At 39.2% G+C, this 19,851-nt stretch overlaps 1 protein-coding gene across 1 annotated transcript; it reads right to left on the minus strand.

Moving 5' to 3' along the window:
* Positions 1 to 261: 261 nt before the first annotated feature.
* Positions 262 to 16,621, minus strand: LOC120394984 (complement factor H-related protein 2-like). Its single transcript, XM_039519162.1, is given in 9 exon segments — positions 262 to 347; positions 3,155 to 3,386; positions 6,285 to 6,467; positions 7,774 to 7,821; positions 7,824 to 7,961; positions 9,988 to 10,164; positions 11,608 to 11,760; positions 15,004 to 15,165; positions 16,488 to 16,621. Coding segments are annotated over 8 exon segments (1,113 nt in total). The 5' UTR covers positions 16,546 to 16,621; the 3' UTR covers positions 262 to 347; positions 3,155 to 3,192.
* Between the last annotated feature and the right edge of the window lie 3,230 nt (positions 16,622 to 19,851).

Here is a 19,851-nt window from a genome sequence, read left to right on the forward strand (position 1 = left end):
TCTCTCCCTGCTGCATTTTTCATGCACTATGGAGCATTATATATAACTGCCTCAGTTAGAATGGAAATAAAACGATCACATAGGATTTGTGGGAAAACCATTCCTAATAGAATACTAGATAAAGAATAAATAAAACCAAGTGTTATGTAGCATCATTTTATTTAAAGTTAGATATACAAGAACTGACATTCATGTCAGATGTCATTTTGCTTTGCCATTGTTGATACTATTCTCTCCACCTTCTACAGAACGGTGCTCAAAGATCTGTGAACTTCATATTGTAAAGAATAACAGCAACTATGTTTGCTTTTATAGGTAAGACGTCAACAGCACTGATGCTTCAAGGGCTGTGAAAGAAGCCACATTTTAGTTAGAAACCCAATAAAATGTTACTGAACTATTTTTAAAGACCAAGTGTTTGACCTCATAGCCCACTTAAAACTTAAACCTGTATTTACACTGGATATTTTCTTGGTTTATGAACCTTAAATAAAAAAGTCATGCAAAAAGCTTTATTTGGTCTGTTGATCTTCTTTTGGTAATTCAAACCATGTTCAGTTCAGTAAAACTGTCCTTAATATCATGCATAGACCATATACTTTCTATGCAAGATTTCTCATAACATTTGAGTATTGGACTGTCCCCTGAACTGTGCATGGAGATCATGTAGCTGGGATTTGAACCTAACACTTAAGATTTGGGGAAAATACGAAGAGATTAGAATTTTTGCACCAAATCCATTACATGTATTACAATAAAGATGTTTAAAAATACTTTATAGAAGTTCCCGTGGTCTTCCCTCTGTTATCTTATCCTCCCCAAAATCTTAGCTTTCTGCAATTGTTGCTGAGACTTTTCTGTAAGTGATCGCCTTAATAAGAAATGTCCAATATTGCAGCACCACTTTTCTGAGTGCTGTATTTATAAAGGAAAGCATAGCTTATCAAAAGAGATTATGGCACCTCAAGTATGGAGTTGGATGGAAAGTAGTGAGCAACAGGTGTGGTTCTATGGGAAAATTTCAACTTTGTCAAAAACAGGTTTTTAGCCCAAAAAAATGCAGTTTTCTAAAGAAAAATCCATTTTTGAGAAGTGTGTGTGTATAAATAATGAAAAAATAAATGTGTAAAAAAAAAAAAGCTGATAGTAACCTTTTTTAGATGAGATCAAGCCATGGCTTTGTAAAGTGAGAAATGTTAATGAAGGAAATACGAGAGAGAGAAAATCATTTAATTGACTGCAATGTATTTGGAGTTGTCCTCAAACCTATGTCATATTCCAGTCTTTCCTCTCCACCATATTGTATTGGTTATTAACAGATTATTATATTAATGAACAGTAATCATAATATAGCTATATCTATATCTCATGTAGGAAACAATAGTAGGACCTGAATAAAAGAAGTAATAGCCATTTCTAATGACTGAGTTTGTGATTTATCAAGCAGTTTACACTTCACAGTTGTGATGTGAATTTGCTGTAAATCCTGTAACCATTTGTTTTCGGTAGAGATTAACCCAAGCCTAAAACCTAAGATCCAAACTCCAGGGACATTCAGCTCTGGATCTGAAGGTTGAGATTCTCATCTATCATTTGAGCTGGGGCTTTAAGAACATAAAATGTCATGAGAGTGACAACACAGCTTTAGTAATGTCTACAAGATGTGTCTTCTGGTTGTTGTTCACTCTGTTAAAGCTCTACTCTTAGCCTTGGTCTACACTGGGGTTGGGGGATCGATCTAACTTACGCAACTTCAGCTACATGAATAACGTAGCTGAAGTCGACGTACTTAGATTAATTTACCGTGGTGTCTTCACCATGGCGAGTCAACTGCTGCCGCCCCCCCGTCGACTCTGCCTGCACCTCTCACGGCGCTGGAGTACAGGAGTCAATGGGAGAGCTCTCAGGAGCTGAGCTCGGGGGTAGGCACCACAATATAGGTATGATAAGACAATTTTGGTTTATTTGTGCTGCTTGACTGGGAAGGTGTAGGGAAGTGTGAATTCATTGCCAGCTAGGATACTCTGACCATTTGGACATCTGCTTGATGCATTCGCTCATATAAGGTTTGTTTGCTTTCTTGCTTGCTTGCGTTCCAGATTTGGTGTACATAGCATATGCAGCCTGTAGTGGATGGGCCAGTGGCAGTATGAGTGGGTTTTATATAATTCTGGTGAAGACTCTGAGTGAGACTCTGCCTCAAGCAACAGAAGTGGATAATGTTTGATAAAATTGAGGTTGAGGTCCATTTCAGAATGGCCATCACTCCTCCTGAGGAATATGGGAGATCACTGTTGGAAGCTAAGCAGGGTTTAGAAGATACCAGTGAATGTATGAGAGAACAGAAAGCATGTTCTTTAAAGGTGACCTGCAATTTTTTTTAAAAATTACCTTAAGCCCCCTTTTGTTTCTTTATAAAGTAGCAAGAAGGTCTGAAAGGACTCTTCTTGCTTACAAAGTTTGTAATTGCTTTTTTTTTCACCTTAGAAATACCAGGCATATGGACTTCCCTGGTTTTACTGGAGGACCACTGCGAGGTCTCAGAGCATGTTCATTGTACACTCCAACATACTTAATTGTAGGGGCATGAGATCTTGGTAACTGAAATTAAACAGTTAACAAAAACAAAACACAAAGAATTACAGTCTGACTAAAAATCACATTCTGTTTTATTTGATTAATTTTCACGCTTGGTTCTTGTGATGTCACAATTACGCTTATTCTCCAATCATCTTAGTCTTCCATTCTAAACTAGGTCTCAATTTCTAGTGCAATATCCAAGGAAGGGGGGAAAAATCCAGTTTTTAGACTGCCATTAGCCACCATAAAGAAGCAAGAAAGAGCACAAACTCCAATTTTATTTTCTTTGCAGTTCATTTTAAAGGGCCTCTGGAATTTATATTCTTTTGTTTGATCTATTTGAGGATTGCTTATGTCTGCCACCATCTTGGCTGTGATTATTTCTGGAGGCATTACTCCTAAAAAGCGGCACACCCAAAAGTATCAGTATAGCATTAATTAACATGAATTAGTTGTTGCTTATACTCATTCCTGGAGTGACTGCTATCTGGTGGTAGTTCTTGTTTGAATGATAAAAACCTGGGGATCCATTTCAGAGGGACCACTGATAAGCGTAGTAATAAAGGGTACTTGCCATTCACATGTGATGAAGTCTCCTACATTCACACATCTCTAAGTGCATTGGGGATAAGGTATTTGGCCCGCATTACACTGCACTCTATAATTATTTGAAGAGTTTGGAAAGAAACTGGATCTACACTTAAACTCTACAAAATCTCCATGTGACACATAGCGTTTTTGAGCTGACTCCCCCTTTAGATCTATGTTGCGTGATCTCATATCTTCTTGCATGATAACACATGGCTCTGTAACAACAACAAAAATATTATTAGAATGTTATAGAAATCCAAATGGAAAAATCCTGCAGTGAAACTGAAGGCGATCCCATGATAAAATAATTAAGGGCCATTGTGCCCTCTGTGACTCTCGTTGAAGCTTGTTGGCTTCTGTCATAAACAGATAGTTAAGGGTTAAAGTCTCTTTTACCTGTAAAGGGTTAACAAGCTCAGTAACCTGATGAACACCTGACCAGAGGACCAATCAAGGGACAAGATAATTTCAAATCTCTGTGGAGTGAAGGCTTTGTCTGTGTCCTTTGTTTGGATTGCCGTTCTCTCTTTGGATTTAAGAGAGGCCAGACATATTCTTCAAGTTCTCCAAGGTTTCCTGAAGTATTTTCTTCTATTCAGTATAGTGAGTATTAGAAGGCGGTTTAGTCTTATAATTGATTTCTACATTTGCAATTGTGTGTTTGCTGAAGAAATATCTTTATTTCTGTTTGCTGTTACTTTGATTATTCTGAGGAGGAGGGAGGGGCAGTCTCTCCAGTTTTTATAAGTTAGACCCTGTAAATTTTTCCATCCTGGTATTACAGAGAGAGTGTACTTTCTTTCTTTCTTTTAACAAAATCTTTTCTTTTTAGAACTTGCTTGATTTCTTCCCTTGTTTGGATTTTCAGGGGAAGGGGAGGGGGGAAAAGTGAATCCCTCTTTGTTTGATTCAATGAGTTTGAATCAAGGTATCTCTCCTAAGTACTAGGAGAGGGGAGGGGGGAAGGAGGTGAGGGGAATAAATTATTTCCCTTTGTGTTGAGATTCAAGGAGTTTGGATCTGTGTTCCCCAGGGAAAGTTTGGGGGAACAGGGAGTGTGCTAGACACTAAAAACTTGGCTGGTGGCAGCGTTTACCAGATCTAAACTAGGATTTAGTTTAGAGGAGTCCATGCAGGTCCCCATCTTGTGAACGTTAAAGTTCAAAGTGGGGAATAAACCTATGACAGCTTCAATACATGATGTAAATGTGATTTCAAGTAGGGAACTTTAGTCCTAGGAGAAACCAAACAGTTTTTTCCACTTTCTGAAAGCCACCTACTACAGATGATTAGTGTTACCTGAATCTGAATGTGATGGGTAATGCCACTGTTTTTAGACTATTTGCAGGAAAAGTGTAGCATTCCTTTTAGTGATGAAACAGTAAGACAATAAAAGCATGAAACTAATGGAATGTTTTCTATCTACAATTAATTTAGTGCCTTCACCTAGCATAAAATAGAAATTAGGAACAATTCCAGATAAAATGTATTTGAAAAAAGTGTTAACTAAACCAAGCTCTGAGATAGGTAGAGTTTGTTCAGGAGCTGTTCAGTGTCCTGTGAGATGTCAAGCCCATTCAACTGGGTTGTGGGCAGGCAGCTGCAAGTGTTCTTCCCAGGTAGTGGGTGAAGCTGCAATACCTAATTTTGAGGTAATTCAAGTGGCCTCTCTGTTGGGCAAAGTTATGTGGAATCCCCAGGGAGGCAGAGGTAGTGGTGACAGCAGTTAGGGAGGGGCAAAGGAGGGACGGTTTTGAGAAAGGGGCAAAATGAAGGAAGCTGCCAGTTTTACAAAAATGCAGGTAACCACAATGTTTTGTTTTTTCTTTCCTCCTGTACATAGCAGTCTTGAGAAGGCAAGAGAAGTGATTAAGGAATTACACTGCCCCAAGGTGATGGGTTTCCTATATTCTAAAGGTTACTCTATATCCTCAACCACACTTTTTCCTGGCCCTCCCTCCACCTCCCATTGATCCCCTTTTGCCTCCCCACCCCCGCTGGGCTAGACTTCTGCACCCCAACTTCCATCACTAATCCCTCTTTCAGTCTCCATTCCATAGCACCCCCCACCCCCTACTGGCTCCAGTAGCATGCCAGCTGCCTCAGGTATCCCCAGGTCCTCTTACTTCTCAGATTTGTGGCAAGTAAGTTCTTATTTCCTAATTCCTACTGCCACTATGGGGGGAAATCAACAATTTTTTCTTGCTGGTGAGAAGTATCACACATGGAGCCACTGAAAACTTTGTAGCTACAGTTTATTCCATCTGCTGCACTATGAACATAATACACCATTGGATATATAGGCAGCATGCAAACAGAGCAATAACCCATTCCTTTGTGATATCCTGAAACATACTAACTCTGCTGGTATGAATTTGGCCTCTTATAGGAACCTTTTCCCCCAACATACTGTTTTGAGGACTAGTTCTTTTCATTTGGCATAACCTAAAGTGTCCATTTTGTAACTGGCTGCACCTTGCTATTTCTTTATTCCTTCCAGTTTGTCAATGTTCTTAACTCCTTTTACTTTTTCCCACCCTTATTCATGAGGGGTGGCACATTTCTCACAAGTGTATTTAAAAAGAAATTTTTACTCTCTCAAGCTTGGTTCATCATGTTGCTAGAACCATCTCATCAACTACCAGAATCAAATTGATAGTCAGATGTGAATGTTAGTCTGGTTAGAGTGGCAGCTGGACTCCTTGATGCTGGATATTTGGCTATATAATGTTCTGGCTCTTTGCCTTAGGTAGGAGCAAATATGGTTTAATCCAATTAACTTCACTCTGTCCTTTCCTTTTTAGCTGGTTTGTTAATCATAAAGCTGGTTTGAAAATTACCATTGAATCATTTTTAAATAGAAAAATAGGGAGATATGTTTGTAAACATTTTTATAGACATATTTCCCCAGACTTTGATCAACTCTAGTTAATTATGCTGTTAAATCTACATGTCACTTGTAGTAAAAAAAAAAAATCATGCAGTGACAGCTTTGAAAATAAATTTCAGCTTCATGAAAAAGAAATGACAAAATAGTAGCCAGGAGATCATGGTTTATAAAATTTAATTTAGTTATAAATTGAAAACTTTTTACTACTGAATATTTTTCTTACCTAAACAAACTGGTACTTTTGTCCAGATTCCATTGTAACAGTATGATTTCCGGTTTCCTTCTATTATGTAATAATGCTGGCATCTGTATTCTACCGAAGAGCCAAATGCATACTCTTTTAGGGATAAAGTAGTTATGTCTCCGTTCTCAATAGTAGGTGGACGGCCACACTTTTCCCCAGTTCCTAAATGAAAATATCTGTGGTTACGATTTTGTACAGATACAAATGTTTTTGGCTTTGCTATTCCATATGTAGCATTCTGATGGCACAAGTATTCATCGGTCACAATGCTCTGAATGTTTTGTCTTTTCAGGCCTAAACCAGCTCTCACTGTACTCTAACACACATTTATATAACATCTATGGTAATAAATTCCTTTATTTTGGAAATTATGGAATAAGCTGCATTGAATTTGTCATTAGTAAACATAATCTGCACTCTTGATCCTTTCATCTTTGTGCACATAATCTACATGACGGGTCTAGTTTGCTGATCTAATTGATCCAGGATGATACCAGACAATTCCTTCCTGCCTTGCAGTTACCTCAGCTGCCAGCTTTACAAAAATGCATGTAACCACAAAAAAATGTTTTTTTTTCTCCTGTATTGGGTAGCCTTGAGCAGGCATGAGCAGTGATAAAGGAATTACACTGTTCCAAGGTGCAAGGCTTGCTATATTCAGTTCTAGACAAGTAGTTCCCAGATCACTTAGGATGAGCTTGCGCTATAATCCCATCTGAGCGTCTATGGGGCCTTGGGTGCATCACATCTTTACACATGGAAACTTTGGGTGAAACATCAGGATCTCACAGAAGGTAAAACATTGCATCTGAGCTAAATTTTTCATAGTAAACAATGTATGTTGTTATGAGTCTGAACCCTGCTTGCCTGACACCGAACCAGTGTGAGGAATTGGACACCATGCCTGGCCTCTGGCAGGTAGCCTAAGATCTTCAGGCTCTGGGATACTAAATCCCTGGCTACTTCCAAGTATGGCAAAACCCTACCACCCTTCAAATGAAAAGATTGCCAGGAAAGTCCAGGTTGAAACTCTCCTTTAAGCAGGTTACTCCCTGGCAGAGAACACCAAGGCATTTTCTATGGGTTTCAGACCTGGACTGTTGAATTACTGTTGAAACCCTCCCCCCATTTCTGTCTATTAGATAAAGCTTTTTGTCTCTGTAAAAGGAAACATGAATGCTTTTGAAAGAAGTGGTCTCGCTGACCATGTTTACCTTTGTCAGTGTTTCACTGGACCAGCTTGGCTGGTGCCAGAGTTTTTAAAGCTATCTGCTTAATTAAATAGAAAAATGAATAAGGTGATTTTCTCAGGAAGTCCTGAATTACCAAGTCCCAAATAAATCTGAAAGGAAGACTGATTTGCTTAACTCTGCCCAGAATCAACATTAACCCATTACACGTACGCTCCCCTCCTTATTGCTCAAACATATTTAAGGAAAAGAACGGATATAGAACTAAGTACATTTACCAGATATACAAGTTGGTAAATCCATACGCCCATCTACACACTTGATGAAGTAGGGATTTTAAGGTCAGAATGTTCACCACATAGAAATTCCATTGTTTGGTCACTTTGAATCAATACTGTACGTCTTCGGCCATTAGACAGAAGCAATTTTTTTGTTTCCAATTGTTGCCTTGTGATAATACATGGAGCTTTAAATAAAAAAGAGCAACACACAAAAAGATTAAAAGTTTAAATATCTCCTCCCACATTAACAGTGCTGCAGATTCCATACTTCTAGAGTCATCTTCCCTTTTGTTTACCACGTAGAGAATGAATGACACTTAAAGAAAAAATGAACTACAGTACTTTCAAAAGTGATTTGTATTAGTTGTTAGATCATGGAACTCTAAATCAGAACTCCTGTGTTCAAGTCTCACCTCTACCTTTAACTTGCTGTGTGGTTTGGCACTTTCCTTAATTTCATTGCTCCGGTTTCTCCATTCTTGTAATGGGGACAGTAACTTCCTGTTGTTAAGGAATGTGTGAAAGATATTCGAATATAATTATTGTTAAGCAAAGCCAATAGGATACTGTTATCTACACTGTCCCTACCAGATAATCTGCCATTTGCTATCTATCAACTAGACAGTCCTGTTCACTGATCAGTATTCAGCTCTACCTAAAATTTAGATAGTGTATGATGCTCCAGTAAGTCTCATTTTGGACTTGATCCTTTGATACCAGTGAAGTCAATGGGAATTTTGCCATTGCATTGTATGGGAGCAGGATCAGAAATTATGGGAGTTCTGGAAACATTAAGTAGTCACCCATAGAATAGTATCCATCATTAAATAATACTATGAGACGAGAGGGATGTTATGTGTTAGGATATAGATATTCAAGCCTGTCTGCAAAGGCCTATATTTTAAGAGTTTAGGTGTATTCTTATCACTTAGCTAGTTATAGAGGTATAAAAGAAAGCATCGAAATCATTGTCTATCTGTGTAAGGGTCTTTCACTGTAACAGTCTAAGGCCTTGTTTGTCATATTGAAATAAGGCAATCTGGGGCTGTTAGGAAGGTGATCTGATCTATCACCTCCAGAGAAAGGAAAGAGCCTAAAACATGTAAAAGGAAATTTAGTTGGATAGTTTTCTGTCTGGTAAGAACTCACTTATCAATAGACACAGCTGGAGAACACTTATGTCTGTATAGATGTAGTTGTGAAATCCTCACTTTTGTATTGTTTTGTATGTTTATTTGCATGGTCTCTGTCTGGTTCTGTGATTGTTTCTGTCTGCTGTATAATTAATTTTGCTGGGTGTAAACTAATTAAGGTGGGGGGCTATAATTGGTTAGCTAATCATGTTACAGTATGTTTGGATTGGTTAGGTAAATTTTAGTAGAATAATTGGTTAAGGTATAGCTAAGAATATTACTATATAACAGTGGTCCCCAACCTTTTTGTGACCAGTAGCACATTCATGTTTTCAGAAGAGTGTGGCGGGCGCCAACAATTTTTCAAGGCTTATTTTGTATTTGTACATTAAATAATAAAAAAAAATATTTAATATTACATAATATATGAATCCAGAGAGAAGAGAGAAGCCGCGAGGACAGAGAACACTGGCGCCCGCAGCCCCGGAGTACCTCTGTCCCCAGCAGGCGCGGGGGCCCGGATTCTCTCCCCTGCTGGGCACTAGGCGGGTCCTGCGCATGTCTGGGACCGAGAACACTGGCACCCTCAGCCTGCAGCTCCGGAGCTCTCTGTCCCTGGCAGACACGGGGACGCAGCTTCTCTCCCCTGTGGGGCACTAGGAAGGCCCCGCACCTGCCGGGAACAGAGAACACTGCACCCGCAGCCTGAGTTCTCTGTCCCCGGCAGGCGCAGGGCCGCTGCTTCTCTCCCCTGCTGGGCACTAGGCGGGCACACATAAATGCCCCAGAGGGTGCCATTGTGCCCGCGGGCACCACGTTGGGGACCACTGCTATATAAATTAGGGGCAAACAGGAAGTAAGTTGGGATTTGAAAATAAGGAAAAAGGAACTTGGATTTAAGCTTGCTGGAAGTTCACTCCAATAAACATCGAATTGTTTGCACCTTCGGACTTTGGCTATTGTTGCTCTCTGTTCATGCAAGAAGGACCAGGGAAGTATGAGAGTGAAGGAATAAGCTCTCTAACATTATGCCCACCTACTTTAATCCAACGAATTAAGAAAGAAAACATTATCCTACCCAAGCACTTTGGTGGAGGTGTCCATTTTTCTCCATTGCATGTTATCCTTTCAGATCCTGCCAGAGTACATCCTGGGTAGCACCTGTACTGAACAACATCACCCTCCCGATATTCTGCTTTCTCCCCACTGACAATTTCTGCCAAATCGATGTCAGGTGGATGTGGACACTCTTGAACTGCAACACACACATGTGTTAACCTGTTACTGATGGTGGTCGAGGGGGAACAGAATTGAAGAAGCAACAGTGTTACATCAATTTTACGTGTTAAGTTCTTTGGGGTAAAAATTGTCTCTTATGTTAGATGCTGTAGAAACACAATGAGGCCCTGATCTTGACTGGGATCTTTGTGGTTAGAACAAAACAAATAATAATTAATGGGGGATATTTCCATAATCAAAATTGATTAAAATAAAAGTCTGACGTGTGAGAGCTTCATGAATGTTCGATGGGTAACTTGAAGAAACACTGCTCCTTGCATTTCCTGTGTTAGAACATTATTTTCACTGAAGTACATCATAAGAAGCTCCAGTTAATTGACATAAGAAAAGAAGTAATATTGTTTCTGTTTGCAATTAATGTCTTGACCTTAAAGTTGATACATCATTAAGTGATGAGAATAGGTGTAAGGGGATCTAAATACAAGTTTAAGCTAAGATATGGTGATCTAATTTACACCACCGTACAACATTATCTTTGAATATTCCTTATAAGGGTCATGTTCCTTATAAGCTTTCCACATCACCACACTTTCTTATATTTCTAAGGCCCAGATCTGGCACCATTAGAGTCAGTGAGAGCTTTGACACTGACTTCAGTGAGTACAGGATCAAGCTCTGAATGAATAGCAGCTATATTTTAAGGTAGGAAGAATGCCTTCTTGCCTCTCAGTTTGGGGTAATTGCTTAGAGAGGTAAGTCCTCCTCAGCACTTGTGTTGATCCAGAACACCAGTCTAACCCTTTTCTTGGGGGAGGCAGAATAGCATTCCAGTATTTCTGATAATTGAAAAGGAAACCAATGATTATTCATGCTAAAATATTGGAATTTTCATTAGAGTGCTAATTCCAGCTTTTTGCCAGCGTCAGTTTATCAAAAAGACACATGATAAATTGTCTAATTCATAAATATATAATGCTGTCAGAAAAAGGGTGTCAAAGTGTGTGATGGCCTGGCTTGTCCATATGTGAAGAAGTGGCTTGCAAAGCATCGATCAGCAGAAGACACAAAATCATGGAAAAAGCTACCCGAAGAGACAGCACAAACAGCAAACTGATATTGTATTTGGGTAGACAATGAAGAATATCTTTCAGGTGTGCAATAAAAACGTACATTACTATTATAAGATATTCTTGCTGTTGAAATTGTGTGTTCTGGCACTTTTTTTTTTAGGATTCGAGCTCTGGTTCTCCTTCATTTTAGGTACTGTGAGAAATTTTACCTGGTTTTGTATTACCAACCTGGAGAGTTTGGTATCTGTTTTAAGAACACATTACATGCCACATTATTTATACAACTGACTGATTGATTATTAAAACACTTGATAGTTTTTCAAATAAACACAATGTGTCTGGGGGAAAAAGCACTAGCAGAAGTTAATCTTAAATGAAAGCTTTCTTACCAATACATATAGGTACTGGAGACCAGCCTTCAGAGGAACAGGTAGTTTCATTAATTCCATTTTCAGATTTATATCCATGATTACATCGAAAGGTTGTTTTTTCTTCAACTTTGTCCACTATTTTCCCATTTTCTATCCTTCCACATTGTATTGCTGAACAAAAACAGAACAACATAATCAAAAAGACTATTGCAGATAATACACAGGAATACATGGTATATTGTACACAACATATTGTACTACCATAATAGTTAGCACTGCATCATTAGTAGAGGTGGTCGATCTAGAAAAATAAGTGTTTGACATCTGTTTTCTCAAAAAGCACAAAATATTTTGTGAAAAAACTTGTGATTTTATGACAAGTTTAAATGAATTTTTTTGAAGTGTCACCCAATTTTTTGTTGTTGAAAAGTTTAAGCATTTTTTGAACAGGGTTAAAACTTTTTAAAGCACCTGGACTTTCTACAGTGACTTACACACTCAGGACCCAGAGTCCCATTGGCTTTCAGTGGTAGTTAGGAGCTGTGGTGTCGAAGTCACTTTGAAATTGGGCCTTAGGCTTTAACTCATCTGGGTGTTTCTGAAAACATGACCCCAGATACTCTGGATCTAATTAAGTCACTGACAGAAAATCAAAGTTAATTATAGCTCATATGAAAGTACTGGAAACATGAGCTGACAAAAATTCTGTTGACTCTTAAAATACACCTATTGTCAGGGTCCTTGATTAAAACATGGTTGCTCTCTAAACTGAGTTGCAATTTATAGCATAAACTGGACGTTATCTGTGTCTTGACTAAACTTTGGCTTGACTAAGTGAAGGCAAAGTGAAAACTCTCACTAATGAGCAAATTCCCTTTTAAAAACAGGAAGAGCATCCAAATGTAACTACCAAGTACATTAAATTATTAGAGTTTGTTATCCTTCTACGTGTTTCTACAGTGCCTAGCATAAAACAGCCCCGATTCTGAGTGGGGCTATCGCAATACAAATAATAAACAATAATATTGATACAGTGAAGAGAAGGAGCTCTCTCCTCTAAAATTGTTGCTTGATTTATTCAAGTTTTTTTGACCGATTAGGATTGAATGTGTTCAATAATGCTAGATGAGGTAATGCTGCACATTACCTGTAGTACTTAAAGTTAAATACAACGACAATAGCATTCTAAAGTATGTTGTTTTTTCATTTAAAATCTCTGGTTGAGATTTGTCAAATCTAGACAGGTTTTAGCCGTATAAACCTCCCATAAATTAATGGGGATGATGTGGCTAAATCCCCTCACTGGCTTTGAAAATTTCATTCATTATTTTGTTTTGTTTAATCCATTCTACAATATCTTGCTATCAACCTAATCACCAAAATGTAGGTGCTATATTAGTTTTATTTTTATAATAGCACTATTTTGTCTAATTTTGTACATTGTTGGCTAATTTTTGTGTAGTCCTAATTTTTCTTTTAGATTGTGTTTGTGATATTATTAGTGTACACATATATTGCATTATCCCTAAAAGGCATCAAAACCGGTTAAGAGACCTGTATGGCTTAACAATGTAAATGTAATGTAAAGTCATACAAAATGAAGTGTAATGATATTCAAAGAATCACATATGTACAGAGTGCATATAATTTTCTGCTATCATTACTGTATCAGTTTTGGTCACTCTGTAATAGGTATTGTGACAATTTGGAGAAGTGGGTTGGATAATTTATGGGTTTTGGCTGATGTTATGAAATTATGAAATTGCCATATCAGGGAATGCTTCCATATGGATGTGGAATCTACCATTTCTGATAAGGCTGTAAGCGAGGGATGGGCAAACTTTTTGGCCCGAGGGCCACATCTGGGTGGGGAAATTGCATGCAGGGACATAAATGTAGGACTGGGGCAGAGGATTGGGGTGTGGGAGGAGGTGCGGTGTGCAGGAAGGGGTTCAGGGAAAGGGGTTGGGGCAGAGAAGGGGTGCGGGGTGCATGAGGGGTCTCAGGGAAGGGGGTTGGGATGCAGGAGGGGGCTCAGGATAGAGGAGCAGGGAGGAGTGTGGGAGGGGACTCAGGACAGGGGGTTGGGGTGCAGGGGTGTGGGGTGTTGGAGGGGGCTCAGAACAGGGGTTTGGGGTGCAGGAAGAGTGTGGCAGAGGGCTCAGAGCAGGGGGTTGGGGTGCAGGAGGGGTGTGGAGTGTTGGAGGGGGCTCAACAGGGGTTTGGGGTGCAGGAGAGCACTCAGGGTAGGGGATTGGGGTGCAGGAGGGGGCTCAGGATAGGGGTACAGGGAGGAGTGTGGGAGGGGGCTCAGGGCAGGAGGTTGGGGTGCAGGAGGGGGTTGGGGTGTGGGATCCGGCCTGGCACTGCTTACCTGGAGTGGCGCAGGGGTGGCACTGGCACCCACAGGGGCCAGTGCAGGCTCCCTGTCTGCCTTGGCCCCATGTTGCTCCTGAAAGCAGCCAGTGCCATGTCCCTGAGGCCCCTGGGAGGGGTGGGGGGCAGAAGGCTCCGCGTGCTGCCCTCGCCTGTGGGTACCTCCCCTGATGCTCCCATTGGCTGCGGTTCCCCATTCCTGGACAATTATTCAAAAAAGCAGCTTCCAGGGTGTGTCAAATGGTAATTACAGATTCAACCCAATCTCCTACACCTTCTGTATCTACAGTGATAATTGATGTTGATAATGATGACGCTGAGGCACTGCAAGATCCTGAAGTGCCTTCTGAATCATCAAAGATTAAATTATGTTCAGTAGAGTTTTACTATTAAGTGTATTTTTAGTGATCTGGGTGTACACCATGCGCTGCCCATAGTGATATATAGTGTCATAAGATAACCTACTGTATAGAAAACTTTTACCTGTATACCTAAGTGCTTCAAGAAGCCAAGCTGTCTGCAGTGCAGTACTACTACTACTATACTTTATCCATTTTATTGTATTCTAATTCTTTGAAAATTGGTATTCCATTGGTAAGTAGAGCGCTTAGTTAACCAGAATTTTTGATTAACTGGCACCCCCCATTCTCCCAACATGCCAGATAACAAAACTTTTACTGTATATTGTTCTTCATTTTCATGATGCAGATGATTTGGTGGGGGAGCTGTGGAAAACAGTAAGAGAATTTGCCCTCTACCTTCATCTCTGTAATTACAGCTGATCTGTGTTGCAGAGTTGCTTCCTGGGAACTTGGCATTGGTGGTTTGCTGAGAATTCCGGAAAAGGGGGTTGACTGAGTGTCCTTTGTGACTGCTCTGTTCCAAGACTGGTGTATATAATGAAAGTAAATAAGCAGCATATGGCCCATGTACAGTGGGTAAGTAGATCAGTACATCTTGTACTATAAAAACTGCAATGTATCTCTCTCTTTTGAAGGACAATATAGAGGAAATTAACCTTTTTTAAAGCTCACTTACGAATGCATCTGGGTACAGGAGACCATCCTGAAGAAGTACACTCAATTCTGTTGTTGTCATTTTCTGCTATATACCCGGCATTACATTCAAATGTTCTTTTTCTTCTCTGGAAGAAGAAACTTGGCTTTACCCTCCCATTTTCTATGTTACCACATGAAATAGCTGAAAGCAAAGTAAATACATTAACTCAGACATACTGCATGTAATCTGAAATCTCTGGTTGTATATTCTGCTGATATTATTTAGCACCGCTTAATACATTTAAAGAGAATGAAAAAGGATTTAAACTTGGTTGGAGCCATTTAGAAAAGCTAAGGAACGTCTTCTGGGTGAAACGAAATGAAAACTCTCCTAGTAAAGGTTTAAAATGAAAACACTCACATGGGTAAATAACACTGGAATTACTAATGAAAGTTAATTAAGACATAAAAATAGGCAAAGCAGTTTATATAACATGACTTTTTTAAAATTGAGCTGTCACCATTGCTAATGAATCCTGCTTGCTGTCCTGATTTTCCCAAAATGCACTAATGCAAATATGGTTAGGCAGCATGCAACATATGGACAAACACACACAGTTGTGGTAGCAGAGAAGTTGCTGTCAGAGAAGTTGCTGTATGAACACTAGAGGTACGGCAAATAATGGATTTTTCATCTTAGTGACAAAAAAATTTGAAGAAAAATGTTTTGGATTGAGCTAAAAATGTCCCCCCTCCCAAATTTGAAGCAAATAAAAATACCCCAATATTGTTTTGGGTTGAACAAAATGTTTCATTCCAATTTTGAGCATTTTGTAACACTTTTAATTTTTAAAGTAAAATGCAAGAAAAATTTGAAACAAGGTTTTCCTTTTTTAGAATAAAAAATTGTAACCCCCCCAAAAAAGTCCAGAGAAATGATTTAATTTTTTTGAGAATCTTTAAAGGTTTTTTATTGAAACAATTTGGCAAAATCAACACAAATTTATGAAATGTTGCAGAGTTGCTAAATCTGCATATTTCACTGAAAGCGGTTTTGGTTGAATGATTTCACCCAGCTCTAATGAATAGAACTCACCTGTGGTTGGTGGAACTGGGTGAGATGAGCATGTCAAGACCATGTCACAATAACTCGGTGATGCTTAATCTGTGTGAAATATTATGGAAAGGGGGCAGCAGTGATGCAAAGAATTGTGCATTTCTGGCATAGTCAGCTGGTATAAACTAACTAACAGCTAAATTTGGAGAGGAAGAATTTTCTGTATAGCTGTTACACATACAAAATGACAGTTACTCCGTTAGTATCTTCAAAACAGGCTCTGCCCTTGAAGCAGTGTCACTGCTTTACCTTGCCCCTCAGTTGTACTACTGAGTTACCATCAGCCTTTCCTACCCCAATAGGCCTAGGTGGTGGTATGTGCTCAAAATCTTTTCCTTTCAGTTATCTCTCTACCTTAACATGGTCTTTTTACAAGTCTATATTTTGTTTGTATCTTAACATCTTACCTAATGCAGTGGAGCACGCCCATAATACCAGAACGGCAGTATATCCAAGCTGCGTCATCTCTGTGCCTCAAAAGTTTGGCCTGCAATTTTAAAGTGCTGGTGTAGTGTAGTGCTGTGCCCTGGACTCTGTCCTTACCAATGTCTTTTAATGGCTGACCTCTTGTTTATAATCCCTTCATTGCTGTCCCCACACTGTCAATATTGCATCACAGATATATGCAAATTTTAATTTAAAAGGCAGTCTTAGTTGTTCAAAAAGATCAATATCGTCCAGTAATTCCCCTCCCACATGATTCCTTGAACAAGTGAGCCAACTGACTCCCATCCAGCTGTATGGGCTCCAGGTCAGTAAGGTTCCTAGGAGCTAGGAAAGGTTTTAAATCTAAGTATTATGGTATCTGAACAAGACTGATCTGAACTAGAGTGAATACAATGATAGATCCCACTGCCCTTGATCTAATGCCTGTTGAAGTCAGTGGCAGATCCTATTGATTTTAATGGGTTTTGGATCATGCCAACTAAGTGGAGAGAAATTCAATGTAATGCAAAAGAAGCACTTACAATAATTTGGACTCTATTCTTCATAAAACTCACTTAAATTCTCTTTCTGTACCTTAATGTTTAAGGTGAGGTGGTGGAGAAGATTAATACTCAGTCTCCAAAAGCATTTGTTGAGAGCAATATCCAGAGCCAAGTGCAACAGTTCATTAGCCTGAAAGTCCATGGTTTACTTTGTTGGGCACTGAAATGATATTGGTGAGCTTTAGTGTCATTCATGTATCCTAGATTTTCTGTATGGTGCACTAAAATGATTAAAATATTCAATGGACCTAACTATATATAGTGAAACCTGTACTTATTAGGCAATCTCCTGTCTTAAGACCACCCTGAAGTATCTCCAGACATGTGGAGTGCAATCATCTTGTACCTTCATTAGGACATCACCCCCTGTTGAGCAAATAATTTTTTGTCAGTTACTTGAACAGTTTTTTAAAACAGGCTACACTGCAATTTGATACTGAGATCATGGGTTGGGACTGTCATCCTTTACTCAACCAAAAACAGCATGAAGAAACCACACAAGCACAGCGGGGATCCCAAATAGCCATGTTTACAAAAAATATAACAGCATACAGGGCCTAACTACAAAGATACTGATGTTCTGACTGAATTCTGGTAGCTTCTAAAAGATAACAAAGTGAGCTCCACTAGAGAGCTCACGAAGTATTTAAATGGATACTACCCTGTACACTAGTGGGAGTCTGGGTTCAGTCCAGGATGGAGGCTCACCTTCATCTTTCAGCCTGATTTTTCCCATGCCCACTAGTACTATAATTTTTTTTTTCAAATAGTGGGAGAGAGGAGAAGGAGGTTGATAGAGTAGGGAAGAAAATGGAAATAGAGTAAAATTCTGGATCCAAGGAGGTTAATGAGAGTTTTTGGTCTGGATTTCTCATAACAATCAAGGCTTAAGGCCAGATTGCAAAGGTATTTAGGTACCTAGTTCTTTTTCAGTTTCAATGGGAATTAAGTGCCTATGTGCTTTGGAGTATTCAAGTAGGAATTTATCTGAATCTTTATTGACATAAGTCTCACTGAAACCAAAAGCAGTTAGATGCCTAAATACCTTTAAAAACTGGCTCTTAATTGCTCTTTGTGAAATAGTCACACTTATGAAATACTTAAAGCTAGGCAAATATTTTTGAAAGCTGATTTATTAATACTTTCTCAAATAAAATCGGAGTTCATGTTTGCTGTTGAATGTGTATTGTTACATTTTTGTTAGACACTTTCTTTCTGAATATTTGTTATTTGTGAAAACATCTTAAAATCCTGCAAGCTTTACAAATTGCAACACAAATGGTTATGAAATTCACTTGATATGTGTTTTGTTAGTTTTTGCTATTTGTTACTCATTAACCTCCTTCTGAAATGTTTCAGTTATCGAATCGGTGAGCAGAAACAATACGGTGGTTTCCAAAAGGAGATTAGGAGTTGTCATGCATGATTTGACCAATAGTCCAGCTAGCGTAACATACTATTCCTGGCAGTGCTCAGTGCTTCAGGGGGAAGATTTAAGAAATCCCATAAAGGGCAATTACAGAATAATTTGCCCACGGGGGGAATTTCTTTCCAACCCCCTATAGTTGGATTTATGCCCTGAAGCATGTGGGTTTATATGTGCTCAATCTAATGTTCATTGAGGGAAAGATTCCTTTTGACTTCAGTGGACATTGGAATAAGTAAAAACAAGGAGTCCTTGTGGCACCTTAGCAACTAACAAATTTATTTGGGAATAAACTAAAACCACTGCATCAGATGCATGGAGTGAAAAAGACAGTAAGGAGCATATATATTGTAGCACATGAAAAGATGGGAGTTGCCTTACCAAGTGAGAGAGTCAGTGCTAATGAGCCAATTCAATTAAGGTGGAAGTGGCCTATTCTCAACAGTCGACAAGAAGGGGTGAATACCAAGGGAGGGAAAATTACTTTTGTAGTGTTAACAAGGCCAATGCAATCAAGGTGGCCCATTTCCAATAGTTGACAAGAAGGTGTGAGTATCAGCAGTGGGAAAATTACTTTTTGTAGTGAGCCATCCACTCCCAGTCTTTATTCAGGCCTACTTTTATGGTGTCCAGTTTAGAATAAGTGTTAATCTAGCTAATGAAAAAAACCAAGGAGTCTGGTGGCACCTTAAAGACTAACAGATTTATTTGGGCATAAGCTTTTGTGGGTAAAACACCTACTCCTTCAGATGCATGGAGTGAAAATTAAAGATGCAGGCATTATTATACTGACACAAAGAAAAGGGAGTTACCTCACAAGCAGAGAACCAGCGTTGACAGAGTCAATTCAGTCAGGGTGAATCATAGAATATCAGGGTTGGAAGGGACCTCAGGAGGTCATCTAGTCCAACCCTCTGCTGAAAGCAGGACCAATCTCCAGACAGATTTTTACCCCAGTTCCCTAAAAGACCCCCTCAAGGATTGAACTCACAACCCTGGGTTTAGCAAGCCAATGCTCAAACCAGTGAGCCCTGGATGTAGTCCACTCCCAATAATTGATGAGGGGGTGTCAATTGCAGGAGAGGTAAAGTTGCTTTTGTAGTGAGCCAGCCACCCCAGACCCTATTCAGGCCCAAATTAATGGTGTTAAATTTGCAAATGAATTTTAGTTCTACAGTTTCTCTTTCAAGTCTGCTTCTGACATTTTTTTGTTCAAGTATGGCTACTTTTAAATCTGTTATAGAATGTCCAGGAAGATTGAAGTGTTCTCCTACTGGCTTTTGTATGTTACTATTCCTGATGTCTGATTTGTGTCCATTTATTCTTTTCCGTATTCTTCATCCGGTTTGGCCGATG

Source organism: Mauremys reevesii, unplaced genomic scaffold, assembly GCF_016161935.1.
Source record: "Mauremys reevesii isolate NIE-2019 unplaced genomic scaffold, ASM1616193v1 Contig87, whole genome shotgun sequence".
Classification (NCBI taxonomy): domain Eukaryota; kingdom Metazoa; phylum Chordata; order Testudines; family Geoemydidae; genus Mauremys; species Mauremys reevesii.